We start from the raw sequence: 14,250 nt of genomic DNA on the forward strand, positions 1-14,250 counted from the left end.
CCACCCCCACCCCCACCCCATGGACGAATGTAGCTTTCAACACCCCTACTGCCTAAAACGAAGCAAAAAAAATAGCAAAAACAAAAAAAAAATTAATAAACAGAAAAGGATCTTCAATTACCTGAGAAGAAGATCGTATTGGAGAATCCAAATGTGTAAAAGTTGAAGTAAAAGAAGCAACTTTATATGAAAAAGATTTTTTGGGGGTTTTTCTTTAGGCCAATTGAAGGGTTTAAGAGTGTTTTGTGAAAGAAAAAAAGCCCAAAAAAGTTTTATGTTTTGAAATTTACTTTAAATTATGTTATTTTTGTTATAAGTTTGTTGTTTTTGGTATGATTTGATTGCTTTTTTTAATACAAAAATAATCTATCTATCTTTTAGATAAGAATAAATTTCGCTTACGTTATATTATTTTATACCTCACTTTATAGTATTATACTACGTATGTTGTTGGTTGTGATGTTGTTGAGATTTACTTTGAATAAGAAAAAATATATGTTGATGTGTATTATTTGATCGTAATAAATAAACTTAATTGGATACTTATATTAGATGACACTCACTTTGTCTTCTTTTCTTTTGATGAAGTAAGTTGTTTCATTACCGACATTAAGAAGATGCAAGGAGTACAAAAGTAGATATGCTACTCACTTTGTTTTATTTACGTGTCTTAGTTTAACTGGACGTAAAATTTGAGATACGAAATTTTTAGTTTTTGTTCTTGAATTAAAATGTAGCACAATATTTGATATCACGAGATAAATCTGATATATGAGTGAAAAAAAGATAAAGAAGTGAATATTATAGTTCATTATTTTTCAAACTGTGTATCATTGATCGTCAAAAATTTCTCAATTATGAAAGAACTAATGACAATTTATGTTTTGGTTGTTGAACCATGCATTATTAATTCTAAAAAATTTCTCAATTATATATATATATATATAAAACTTTATGATACACTTTATTTTATTCCATGTTCGATACCGTATTTTTTCATTTATAAAAAAACTTATGACATAATTTATTTTCAATTTTCCATCCAATATCCAATACACATTTTGTTTGGTCGTTCTTGCTTAGGACCATCACAATAGCTGGTTCTGTTTTGCAAGAGAGAGATGAAGCACATAATTAGTCTCACTGAGCATGCCAAAATTTGATTGCAGGAAAAGTTTGAGTACAACATATGTATTGTTAGAAATCTAATTCCACGTATCGAAAAGTAGAAAGTCATGTTAGGGTTCGTAAAATACATTATTTATTAAGTTCACTCCTTAGGTTTTTCACTATTAATACTGGTTGCACACGAGTGAATGTTTCTCACCTCATGAGAGATTAATATTATTTTTATATATTCTGATAAGTATAATAGTATTTGAGAGAGTGTTTCTTTCACGATATAAATGTTATTTTGATTTTGCATGGAGAACTAATTTAAATGATTTACTCGATGAAAGAAAATGATACTATATCTAACAAAAACTACATGAACAAGCTATCTCTAGGAAAGCTATGGTGATCATCCAATAGGTACTACAAAAAAAAAACATATATTATTTACATATAGATCAATTTTATCATGCTGACTATTCGTAAAGTAGCACATACTTTCAATTACTACTATCAAACTTAAGAATATCCTTTTCAAATAGCTCGAAGTAATTCTCAGGCTCAATCCAATTTTCATTAATAAAACTGTTATTTATGCAAGATCCATTACATATGACTCTACTCGCTTCAATTTTTAGTTTTCTTAAAATTCGAATCTAAAACCTCCAATTGAATATCATAACTAGTTCTTGTTAATAACAAAAGACATTTTGATTAAAAAAAAAACTTAATTAATTAATGTAGCATGCCAAAATTGACTTTTCAAGTTGTCACAAACAAATTAATTATTCCCTTGTGGGAACCTATTTTTCCCAAGCCACATAAAATAAATATTCATAAACTAGAAAAATAATTACAAAAATTGTGGAAGTTGAGTTATTGAGATTTTTCTGTTTTTCTTTTCTTCATTTGGTTTCAATTTAATTAGTTGAATAATTCTACTTCTTCTTCTCCTCTCTATTTTCTTCCTTTTTTCCAATTTCTCTTTTCTTCTCGACGATCGCCGGAGATTCAATCGGAAAATTCACCAACTGTTTATGGATTGCAGAAGCAGATCCCTATCAGCATCGCCGTCCGCCGTCTCCGCCTCCGTCAACAACCAATATCCGATTCTTCAGTTTTCATCTCAACTCTCTAATCCTTCATACACTCCTTTCACCCCGTGGATACGATACCTCCGGTTCAGCTTTTCCTGATTTGTCTTTCAATTTATTGTATTCGAAGAGAACTCCAGAAGGTATATTGACGATTTTACCCTTGATTCCTTCTTACATATGTTTACTAAGAACTGTTTTTCTTAAACTATTAGCTGAAGGTTGGATTTTTACTGCTTTATAAAAAAAAGGAAAAATTGGAGTTTAGCTGTTTCTGAATGGTGTTAAGGTTTTGTATGTTGTAGGAATTCCTTTATTTTATAACTGTGTTGTTTGGACCAGCTTGTGCACACCTAGACTACGGATACCCCATCGACAACATGTACCATAAGTAACCTAGAACAAATAGAAAGCAATCACCTTGTGTTTAGTTTCTGGAATTGAATCTGCGACCTTGTCGTGCTCAATTCACTCCATTGACCACTAAGCCACACCGTTAGGTTAAGCTGTAGGAAATTATTAGTTTAGTGAAGCTGATAACTATTGGACATTAAGGCTTTGATTAGGAACATATATTACGCTCTCCGATTACTTTTACTTGTCTACTATTCCAAAAATTGTTTTTCACTTTTATTTGGCACTTTTTAACCTATATTGCTTGGACTTTCCAAAAATGCAGCCGCACCCGTGTTGGATCCTGTAAAAATGGGATCTGACATGCACCCAGTGACATGTTTGAAGAGTCCGAGCAACATAGCTTTTAACATATTGAGAAAAGACAAAAAAATTTCATGTTTTACCCTTAGCGTTAATCACTTATTCCCCAAATTATTTTTCAAAACCTTAATACTAAACATCAATTAAAATGGGCATTATGGTAAAGTACTCATATCAATCATTGTTTCTTAAGAAACTTGTAAGGTCTTAAAAGTGGACAAGTAAAAGTGAATGAAGGGAGTAATTGATATTTTCCTTAAGTTTAGCTAAAGTTTGGATTTTTACTGCTAAAAAAAAAGGTTGGATGTTTACTGTTTCTGAATGATTGCTAAGGAATTGAAGTCCTTAGAGATTAGAAATCTTATTGCAGGACATGAAAGTTTTGAACAGGAATACAAAGTTGTTTGTAGTTCTCCTAAAAATGACCTTACGGTTGGATTTTTACTACTTTTCAAAAAAAAAAAAGAGTAGAAAGGTAGAGATGGTTGGATTTTACAGCTTCTGAGTGACGCAAACGTTTTGAGTTGTTAAAAAAAATTAATTTTACTGAAGGTGACTGTAGTAGGACATGAAGATTTCGAACAGGAATATATGTTAATTGTAGTTTTCCTAAATTTGTAGCTAAAGGTTGGATTTTACAGCTTCTGAGTGATGCAAAGGTTTTGAGTTGGTTAGAAAATTAAATTTACTGAAGGTGATTATTGTACGGCGTCAAGATTTTGAACAGGAATATATGTTAATTATAGTTTTCCTAAATTTTTAGCTTAAGGTTGGATTTTCTGCTTCTGAATGCTGCAAAGAGTTTGAAAATGTAGAAAGTTCATGTTTTTACTAAGGTGATTATTGTAGGAGATAAGCCTTGTAAAAAATGTATTTTACTTTTATGTACAAGTGGAGAGGTAACTACCGTACCGCTTTAAACTGAATTTTCTGTTCTTCAAGTATGGTTGTAGAACTTAGATATACAATACAAAGTTTTAATTGGATTGATTTGCATCGCGGTAACTGATCAAAAGGTCACAAGGGGAAGTCCTAGTGGTTGAGGTAGGGACTAACAACCTAGAGATTTCAAGTTTGAATCCTAGCCTGAGTTCACCTGATCTAACCTCGGTGAGCATGATCACGTCAAAAACCTATGCTTGTCGGTTGGACAGGCTGTTTATAGAATTAATCATGTGGGCATAAGCTAGCCGCGACACCATAGATATTAAAAAGGAAAAAAATTGTAGACTGATCTTAAGTGGAGAGCTTATGATAGTTGGTAGTCTAGAATGAACCTTCATAGTTAAACATTATTTTTCAACCAGCCTTATTGCTTGTATTATCTTTCATTTGAAATTTGATGTTGGAATTTTTGTGCAGTTTAAACTCTTTCAAGCTATCATTTTTTTCAAAATCCGGAGCCAAAACTTAAACTTGAATTAAGGAGACACTTATTAAATTATAGCCAAGAAGAGGTGGTGGTGTGGCACTTAAAATGATTTAAGTGCTTTCCATGTCAACTTAAGATGGCTGCTTCTACGAGTGTGACAAGTCCTCTACATAAGAAGATGTCTGGGAGGAGGGCTAAGACTTCTGGTTGGGCAGCATTTGACCTTAATGAGAGACTGAAGCAACAAAATCTTGAGCCAGAGCCTGAGAGAGAAACCTTCCCCCACTTATCCGTTCCCTCCACTTCCTTAAGGGGTCCATCTCAAAGCATCGCAAAGAACAGTGGAGCAACTCTAGAGAAGCCCTTTTCATCCTTGCTGCTACCGTCTGTAAGTTTTCCATCTTTAATGGCTAATAAAGAGTCTGATGCAAATCATAGTCAAGTTGGCGATTCTTGTTTCAACCAGAGTGATGGTTTTATCCGAGAAAGAGGTTTTCTTGGGGTGTGTCAAAAGCTGAAAGAGCTCCAGCCATGGGCTGATGACACCTTGATCGCAGATGTCATGGCTGGTGTAAAAGATTTCAATAAGGCCTTGACATTGTTAGAAGCAATGGTATCTCCTGATCATACATATGTTGCACATGACAACAGAACAACTCCAGAAGAAGCAGATACTCCCTGCATACAAAAGCTTAAAGACGTAGACACCGTTACTAAAGGGGTGAAGTCTAGTAGTAAGGATTCTCTCATGAATATTAGTAAGTTTGCTGCTAATACAGGTGTGTCATTGACAAACAACGTGGATCTGGATGAATTGAGGCATGCACTTGCTAAGTGTCTTCAGAGCAACAGTCAAGAACTAATAAATAACTGTGTTCCTCACAAGAACAAACTTCATTTTGATGGAGCAGTGGGGAGTATGAGCTTTGTACCGGTTGAGCCTGAGTGGGAAGAGGATGATATTTACTCGATCCATCGGAAGGATGCGGTGAAAATGACGAGGTAGATTTACTTGCACTTGTCTATACACGTTTACCTTTTGAGTGAAAACATGATTGATTTACCTTTTCCCTGCTTCCCTGTCTTTTTTTAATTTCATTTAAGATTGCAAGGATAGTTTATACTGACGATAAGGACAACTTATACCAGCGAGGGTCAAGCATTGGCTGGGTTTTGTTCAGGCCAGTAACTTGATTGAGAAACCAAAACTATTATGATTTCACCAAATTATTAAAACTCTGATTCTTCTTGTTCTTTCTCAGAAAACTATGATTCTTTTATTGAAAATTTGAACAATACACCAATTTGAGGGAATAAAAAGAAATAAGACTACATTCGTGAGAGGAAAAAGAACTCCAACAACTTTTCCATCTCCCCTCCTTTCAATTACCGATGGTCAGTAGTAACACCTTTTTCAGTAATTAGAGAATCAAGTGGAAAGATGGGATGCAGACAATTTGCAGCTAAATCACAATGACAACACACAGTCTACATAGCCCACTATTTGAATATCTAAGATTTCTTTCATCTATTGGTGCAGATACCTGGTGGGTAATATATTTAAAATTCTACCAGGGTAAATCAGGGCAGTTAAGACTGGTAGATTGAGTGTGTTTTTCATGAAAGGGTATTTGGTATCTTTTATTTTACATAAATGGAAGACAGTGGAAGTTGGTGAACGTTTCTTTTGTTATTGATTTTTCTGTATTTGAAGTGATACTCTCTAAGATCCTATGAACAGAAGATGTCTTCTCAAAGCTCTGCCAGGTTTGGTTCTTAAATAAAGATAATTAATTATATTTGGCATATTTTAGTATGAAACATTGGGAGAATTATAGAGGCCAAACAACTTCAAAAGCAGATATCGCTTTTCAACAAACTAAGTTATGCAACATATTATGATGAAACAAACCATCTTCATTCTTTGTTATTATCATTGCAGCCGTAATTGTTAGAAGTTTCATGGTTTTGAACGTGTTAAGCTCTTATCCAAGTTATTATTAAATCAATTCTGAAATCCTCTCTCATTCTATAAACAGGTCAGCAGTCCGACATTCTAAGGCTGCCAGTGAGGCCTATCTCAGAGGTGACCACTTATCTGCCCAACATTTTTCTCTAAAAGCCCAAGAAGAGTGGGTTGCTGCTAATAGACTAAATGCCCAGGCCGCAAAAGAAATTTTGACTACCCGCAACGGTAAGAATGATCAATGGACACTGGACTTGCATGGTCTTCATGCAAAAGAGGCAGTTCAAGCCTTACAAGAACATTTGCAAAAGATTGAATCTCAGGTGGCACAGAATCTTGTTGGCCATATGAATCAAGTGAACTTGAAGCGCAGCTTAGGAGCTGCTGTCTCTATTGATGTGGAGAATGAGAGCAAAGGGTCCCTATTGAATAAGCAGCGGCCAGCTATCTTAGAGGTCATAACAGGTATTTTCCTCCTGAAAAAGTGTTGCTCAAGGATATGATACATCTTACAGGTCTAGATGTATTCACCAGCAACATGTTCTTCATTGTGGTTGTAGTTATAAGTTGGAGTGTGTTTGGACCTGTTATTACTTTATGACTGGCTCTTCATCATTCACAATATTCTGTTACTATCTTCTGGAAGTGTGAAAGTGTTATGAGAATCGTGTGTTTTCTAAAAATATTGTGCTTTTAGTTGCTTTTACTAGGAAGATTGAGTAGCCTAGTTGAATTGTTATGCTTGATATGTGGTGAATCACAATCATGGAGCTCAATCTCATACATGTTACCGAATCATAGCATCATGTATCTAAATGAGTTTGTAGTCCTTCAATATAACATGTAATGGTGGTCATACTTCCCTGTGTCAAAACTTCTCATGGATTGTCGCTTATTTTTTAATTTTATTCAATTGGAGCCTCTTTTGTTACTAGTGCCTTAACTGACTTACAAGCATAAGGTTGTCTGACTAGTGTGAAGTGTTGTATGCAATTTTACAGGTAAAGGTATTCATAGCCGGGGACAAGCTGCGCTTCCAATGGCTATAAGAAGCTTTCTCGTGGAGAACGGGTATATTTCTCTTCCAGAAACTTTTGTGTGCTTTTGCCGAGTCTAACAGTTGGCAAATGTTCTTTTCTTCCCCAATCAATAAACTAAGTGAAATGTGAATCTCATGTTCTGTAGATATCGTTATGAGGAGACAAGGCCGGGGGCAATCACAGTTAGACCCAAGTTCCGACCACGATAAATATGTTCATATGTATATTTTGGGTCCCAGATTTAGTGCATTTGTTTCTGTTGCTATCAACTTTGTCCGAGAGATTTTGAGTCTTGAACTGGTCTGATAAAAACGACCAGAAACCTGTTGTGGTTTTATGTACAACTATATACTGTTGAATATTTCTGTAATTGTATACCATCAAACATAATATGTTCGTGCTGATTTCTCCACAGGTCCGTATCTAACACTTGAAAGTATGTTGATATCAACATCACTTCACGAAGAGGTATCTTGGCCAAGTGTCTCAGATTACTATTTGCGGCGATTTTTATATGTATTACCGGCAGTTGAAGTCACCATACTCTTTATAAGTATTGCAGCGGTTATAGTTGACCAAATAAAACACCTTTGGCAGCGACTTTTAAGAGTAATGGTGGCAGGTATAGGCGCCACACATAGCATATCTATAGAGGCGATTTTTAATAGTAATAGCGGTGGCTAAAGTCGCCACAAATATAATTATTTAGAGGCGAATTATAATAGTTTTAGCGACCGATAAGGCTACCACAACTAGTGTATTATAGGGGAGGAAACCGTGGCGACAAATAATATGCATTGAATTGCCAAATAGAAAGATGGCGAATTATATTAGATTTAGCGACGCTTAAGGCGACCACAACAAGGGTATTTTAGGGGCGGCAACCGCGGTGACAAATTACATTGAGTTGCCAAATAGTTCACATTGCGGCAACTTTTATTAAGTTTGAACGATGGATAATTATATTAATTTTAGCGATGTTAAGGCTACCACAACTAGTGGATTTAAGAGGCGGCAACCGCGGCAACAAATAATATGCATTGAGTTGCCAAATAGTACTTTTGGCGGCAATAATGTCGACACAAATAGTATAATTTTAGCGGCGACAAATTTAGCTTTAGTGGCGATAATGTCGCCACAAATAGTATACTTTTAGCGGCAACTTATTTAGTTTTAGTGGCGACGATTGTCGCTACAATTAGTAGCCATTTAGCGGCGACTAATGTAGTTTTAGTTGCGATATATGTCGCCACAAATAGTATACTTTTAGCGGCGACTTATTTAGCTTTAGTGGCGACGATTGTCGCTACAATTAGTAGCCATTTAGCGGCGACTAATGTAGTTTTAGTTGCGATATATGTCGCCACAAATAGTATACTTTTAGCGGCGACTTATTTAGCTTTAGTGGCGACGATTGTCGCTACAATTAGTAGCCATTTAGCGGCGACTAATGTAGTTTTAGTTGCGATATATGTCGCCACAAATAGTATACTTTTAGCGGCGACTTATTTAGCTTTAGTGGCGACGATTGTCGCTACAATTAGTAGCCATTTAGCGGCGACTAATGTAGTTTTAGTTGCGATATATGTCGCCACAAATAGTATACTTTTAGCGGCGACTTATTTAGCTTTAGTGGCGACGATTGTCGCTACAATTAGTAGCCATTTAGCGGCGACTAATGTAGTTTTAGTTGCGATATATGTCGCCACAAATAGTATACTTTTAGCGGCGACTTATTTAGCTTTAGTGGCGACGATTGTCGCTACAATTAGTAGCCATTTAGCGGCGACTAATGTAGTTTTAGTTGCGATATATGTCGCCACAAATAGTATACTTTTAGCGGCGACTTATTTAGCTTTAGTGGCGACGATTGTCGCTACAATTAGTAGCCATTTAGCGGCGACTAATGTAGTTTTAGTTGCGATATATGTCGCCACAAATAGTATACTTTTAGCGGCGACTTATTTAGCTTTAGTGGCGACGATTGTCGCTACAATTAGTAGCCATTTAGCGGCGACTAATGTAGTTTTAGTTGCGATATATGTCGCCACAAATAGTATACTTTTAGCGGCGACTTATTTAGCTTTAGTGGCGACGATTGTCGCTACAATTAGTAGCCATTTAGCGGCGACTAATGTAGTTTTAGTTGCGATATATGTCGCCACAAATAGTATACTTTTAGCGGCGACTCATATAGCTTTAGTGGCTATTATTGTCGCCACAAATAATAGTCATTTAGCGGCGACTAATGTAGTTTTAGCGACGATATATGTCGCCACAAATAGTAACCTTTTAGTGGCTATTATTGTCGCCACAAATAATAGTCATTTAGCGGCGACTAATGTAGTTTTAGTGACGATATATGGCGACTAACGTAGTTTTAGTGACGATATATGGCGACTAATGTAGTTTTAGTACAAAAAGTGCACTTTTAGCGGCGACTTATTTATCTTTAGTGGCGATAATTGTCATTTTAGCTGTTGTCGCCGCAAATAGTGTTCTTTTAGCGACGGTTGTAGCCGCCGTAATAGTATACCTTTAGCGGCGTTTGTGACTCCTACAAATATTATTTCTTTAGCGGCGACTTTTTATCAGTATTAGTGGCAGTTAAAGTTGCCACAAATTAACCTGTAGTGAATATTAAGGTTTATTTTGACGTTTTGCACTTAATAATGAATTATTGACATGTTTTAGAAATTGTTTGCAAGTATTTTCCGTGGCTAACGTTTAATCTTACCTTATTTTTGTGTTTGTATTCATGCTGATTTATTCTAATACGGTGAGTGCTTCATATACGTTCTAATAAAATTGTGTTCACCATGACTTTAACATTTTTATTGTCTATTTACTCGTATGAGTACATGATTTTCCTGAATTTGATTTCAGACTTGGTATGGCCTTATATTTGGTGGATCCTTCAAAAAACAGGCCTGATAACCAATATTGATACCCCTACATTGATTTACTAACCATGACAGAGCCATCGTACTCGCAATATCAAAATTAATTTAAAACCAAAAACTGAAACAGAATCTAAATCAAATACAACGCAAACATATTGACAACCAACAACTGCCAGCAGTCAAAAACAGCAGAAGTTACATGTCAAGCACAAAAATTTCAAGCAATCAGTCCTATACTGAAGTCATATAGACGAAAACTTCCAAGTGGTTATCAAATGCAGTCTGAATTGCAGAAGCATTCCACTGCAGCATAGTATCATGTTCATTCTGGAATTAGCTGGTCATTGTCTGCATCACCTTCTTCGTCTATTTTTGGTTTCGATGGTCCTGCTCCAGGGGCTTGCTTCTTCTTTATTCCACTCACAATGTCATCAATTCTCAGAAGTAGGCAAGCAGCTTCAATGGCAGTTTTAAAGGCCTGTGCTTTTACTGCATAGGAATCCCATATCTGGACATATTTAAAGATTGTTCGATCAATACAAATTCCTAAATTTTGTTTACTCAAAAGATATTAAAAGACGATAACAGGTGAAGCATTGTCTCTCTTCAAGTCTATTTCCTATTTGACATCACAGTCCAATAAAATATATCGAATCAACCATACATTCATTCTTCATTCACCTAATAAAATCTATTTTTACCGACTCTTACGCATACAGGTGTGTAAAAACAGTCCTCCCCTATCTAGTTCTGATGAGGTCATGGAGTGTAGGAAGGAAGAACTTAATATCATACCTTCCGCTCTTTCATGTCGGTAATCTCACCAGTGTTTCCGTCAATGCCTATCCATGCATTCTCGCCATTTGCATGCTATAGATAAATGAAAAGAATTAGATGAACACAAATAAAGGAAGATTGCATATCCACCTCAAACAGTAAAGTTTCTACCTTTCCTTGAAGAGCGGTCATAGTACGAATCACATTCACACCGCAGTTCTGAGCCAAAGTTCGTGGTATAGCTTCAAAAGCAATTGCAGCAGCTTCATACGGCCACTGCATATGAAGAGTATTAGCATCTCTCAGAAGATCATATATATATTCATGACTTGATTTCAATCTGCAAAAGAATAGCAATAACTTGACGAACACAACTTACCTTTTCTATGCCTTCAACGGATGAACTTTTCTGCTTTAACATGGCAGATACAGTTAACTCTGTTGCACCACCACCGGGAACTAGTTTAGGACACTTGATGATGTTTCTAGCGACAGACATGGCATCCTGAAAAAGAACAAGGAGCAGCTCAAAATAGTGCGATTTATAGATATCAATTATCATCTGCTAAACCTATGGAATTGAGGAAATACCTGTAGATTTCTTTCTACTTCATTCAGTAGATCTTTGCTCGCACCCCTTAAAAGTATAGTACATGCTTTCGGATCCTTGCAATCGACAATAAAAGTAAAGAACTCATCCCCAATTTTTTTCACCTCAAACAGACCAGCACCAGTACCAACATCAGATTCTTGCAACTCATCAGGTCTATTAACAATAACTGCCCCACATGCCTTAGCAATTCTGTTATTGTCTGTCTTCCTTAGCCTTCTGATTGCACTGACACCAGCCTTGCACAGATAATGGCATGCCAGATCACTAAGTCCCTTTTCAGTAATAACCACGTCCGGCTTGAATTTAAGTATCTGTGCGCATATGTTCTCAATGTACTCTTCTTCCATTTTCAAGAGGACAGTCCAATCCTCCTCTCTAAGGATCTCTGCATTGGTTTGGTTCTCACCTTTCTTGTACTCTAGAGGACAATCAAGCAGAATGATGCGAGGGTTTACAATCTTTCTCTTCATTTTGCCAGGGGCAACTACATCTTTGTTCATCATTACTCCTTTAAGCACTACAGAGTCTTCCAACTGCCCACCAGGCACCTTCTCAACCTTGATGTACTTCTTGATATCCACCTCGCGTAACCCTTGGCCAAGTTCCACACCAACCATTCTTGTGGCATCAATTGCTAAATCCTGAGATGATAAAGTCAGACAATATACACTAAATACATGACCTGTTCAATCCTATTGCAGTAAAGGACTTCTTGAAGGAAGACTTCTTCAATTTGAAATCCATATATCAATCAACCAGTTGCCCAGTGAAGACCTGATCTCGTGGTTACCAAACCAAAGTCGAGGTGCTGGAACCAAGAGATCAGAGGTTCCATTCCCATCACCTTATGTCCCTCCATAAAATATATATACACACAAATCCCGAGAATCTCAATCCCAAAAATCTCTCAATCATGTTGTGGGAAGTAACTTCTAAAGTCATTATAAATAACACACTATGGAAAGAAATACAAGAACCAAGTATCTATATGACTACAAGAAAATAATAAGAAACATTAGTAGTTAACTAGTCTGTATGCATGTGTTTCTTCTTGATCTTCAAACAATTAATTATTTACCCTTTTTGAGAAAAAAGAGTTCTTCCTTCTTGATGTTCAAACCATTTGATGTGGGGTAATAGAACTCATGGGAAAGATATCTAGGCACGAATATATGTTATGCTTTGATTGCTTTCTGTTATTCCCACTTGTAGGTTATACATAGTACATACCTTCAAGAAGAGGCAATCTATACAAAATTAAGAAACAATACTAAATTAAACAATTTAATTTTTTGGACTTCCATCAAAAGATAGTCAGAGATATATGGAAACAAATGTAGAACAAGTAAACATTTTGCTCCAAATACCTCCAGATGTAAGTTTTTCAATTTATTTTTTCATGCCACTTCGAGGGTAGGGGTGGGGGGTATTAGAAATAAATTTTACTTACTGCAATTAAATCCCCAAATTGACTAGTAAATTTTGTGCCGATGCAACTCTTCACCAGACCCAACATTGTTTCACCTGCCACAGTTAGCAATTATTTTGAGTAATAATGCATGTTAAAATCATTCAGAAAACTTATATACGAGCTACAATAATAGCATAAAATCTATTCCTGTAAAAAATAAGCATGAAAAAAGTTAAAACTTGAAAAAGAGCAGGGAGCGATGAGAAAATCAAAATCCAAGAAAGAAGGATTAAGTTAAACGAAAAGCACAAAAGGCTGATCTTTAAGTTCAAAGAAATTTGCTCATCCACTACAAAAGTAAAGCTTATCCGGAGATGAGATCATTCTACAGTGCTCTTTTATTAGTTAAATGTGTAACTTCCATATACTCAATTCGATGTTCATAACAAAAAGCTATTTCAAGAATTTATTTAAAAAATAATCTTGTTTCTCTGCTTACAACCCCATATCAAGACCCAGCAATTCCAGCAACCACACAATATTAAGTTCTCTTCCGCACTAAAAACAAATAGCAAACTCAACTAGTATTCTTTTTTCTGTTTTAGCTTATTTTACCTGTAATCCAAAAGCAATTCCAAAATTTCTAGAGAAGACATCCAAAAAATCTAGGTGTTTTGTATTTATCTAATACCTCCGGGCATGGAACTACTAAAATATAGAAGTACTCACAGTGGAGTTATGAAAAGACAGAGAAATGTAAGAAGCAGAGGAAACTTACGATCTTCAACATCAACTGTCATTGCAATTTTGTCAAGCACGGCAACAGCATCCTCAAGAGCTTTAGCGTAAGCTGGTCACAGAAGTACATATATTAATTTCAGAGAACTTGGGCTGAAGGATATAAAATTTTAAGGCTCGTCTGTTACCTCTACATATTACTGTAGGATGATACTTCTTGTCAATAAAAGCTTCCGCAACATGGAGCATCTCACCAGCTTCAAAAATATTGATAACATAATTAATATTGAAGAAGTAAGCAGCCAGCTTAGAGATCTTTTATACACTTCTCATCATAGTATTGTGCCAGAATTTAACTCATTTTTTATTAACTTAAAAACAATTCACCCCTTGTCTCACTTTAGAGGCATTGAAACAAATGTGGTTCAGCTTAACTTCAAAAACAAGACTTGCCTCTGCCCCTCTTCTCGTGCTTCCTCTCTAACTCTCCCCCCCCCCCCCCCCTT

At 35.8% G+C, this 14,250-nt stretch overlaps 3 protein-coding genes across 4 annotated transcripts in view; 1 reads left to right on the forward strand and 2 right to left on the reverse strand.

Annotated features, from left to right (window-relative positions):
• Window positions 1-263, reverse strand: part of LOC102606405 (uncharacterized) — a 4,351-nt gene extending 4,088 nt beyond the window's left edge. Inside the window, exon 1 of the mRNA XM_006345710.2 lies at window positions 122-263. The gene's annotated coding sequence lies outside the window, so the exon portion shown is untranslated. The remainder of the gene's footprint in view (window positions 1-121) is intronic.
• Window positions 264-1,962: 1,699 nt separating this feature from the next.
• LOC102578410 (uncharacterized) lies at window positions 1,963-7,716 on the forward strand. Of its 2 annotated transcripts, none has more exons than XM_015308049.1 (5): window positions 1,963-2,350; window positions 4,287-5,298; window positions 6,336-6,727; window positions 7,244-7,333; window positions 7,448-7,716. In XM_015308049.1, exons 2-4 carry the CDS (start codon window positions 4,433-4,435, stop codon window positions 7,309-7,311), a joined length of 1,326 nt encoding a protein of 441 aa, XP_015163535.1. In that variant the 5' UTR covers window positions 1,963-2,350; window positions 4,287-4,432; the 3' UTR covers window positions 7,312-7,333; window positions 7,448-7,716. The 2 variants fall into 2 exon arrangements, with proteins under 2 accessions (XP_015163535.1, XP_006345773.1); XM_006345711.2 differs by having other exon boundaries at window positions 1,966-2,350; window positions 7,264-7,333.
• Window positions 7,717-10,288: 2,572 nt separating this feature from the next.
• The window catches only part of LOC102578754 (T-complex protein 1 subunit gamma), an 8,241-nt gene continuing 4,279 nt past the window's right edge, over window positions 10,289-14,250 (reverse strand). Inside the window, exons 6-13 of the mRNA XM_006345712.2 lie at window positions 13,933-14,001; window positions 13,785-13,856; window positions 13,046-13,119; window positions 11,574-12,236; window positions 11,362-11,487; window positions 11,154-11,258; window positions 11,001-11,075; window positions 10,289-10,713 (exon numbers count right to left, since the gene is read on the reverse strand). Of these exons, the coding sequence (XP_006345774.1) occupies window positions 10,528-10,713; window positions 11,001-11,075; window positions 11,154-11,258; window positions 11,362-11,487; window positions 11,574-12,236; window positions 13,046-13,119; window positions 13,785-13,856; window positions 13,933-14,001 (1,370 nt within the window). The 3' untranslated portion in view covers window positions 10,289-10,527. The remainder of the gene's footprint in view (window positions 10,714-11,000; window positions 11,076-11,153; window positions 11,259-11,361; window positions 11,488-11,573; window positions 12,237-13,045; window positions 13,120-13,784; window positions 13,857-13,932; window positions 14,002-14,250) is intronic.

The sequence above is a fragment of the Solanum tuberosum genome, unplaced genomic scaffold (genome assembly GCF_000226075.1).
Source record: "Solanum tuberosum cultivar DM 1-3 516 R44 unplaced genomic scaffold, SolTub_3.0 scf00072, whole genome shotgun sequence".
Taxonomy (NCBI): Eukaryota; Viridiplantae; Streptophyta; class Magnoliopsida; order Solanales; family Solanaceae; genus Solanum; species Solanum tuberosum.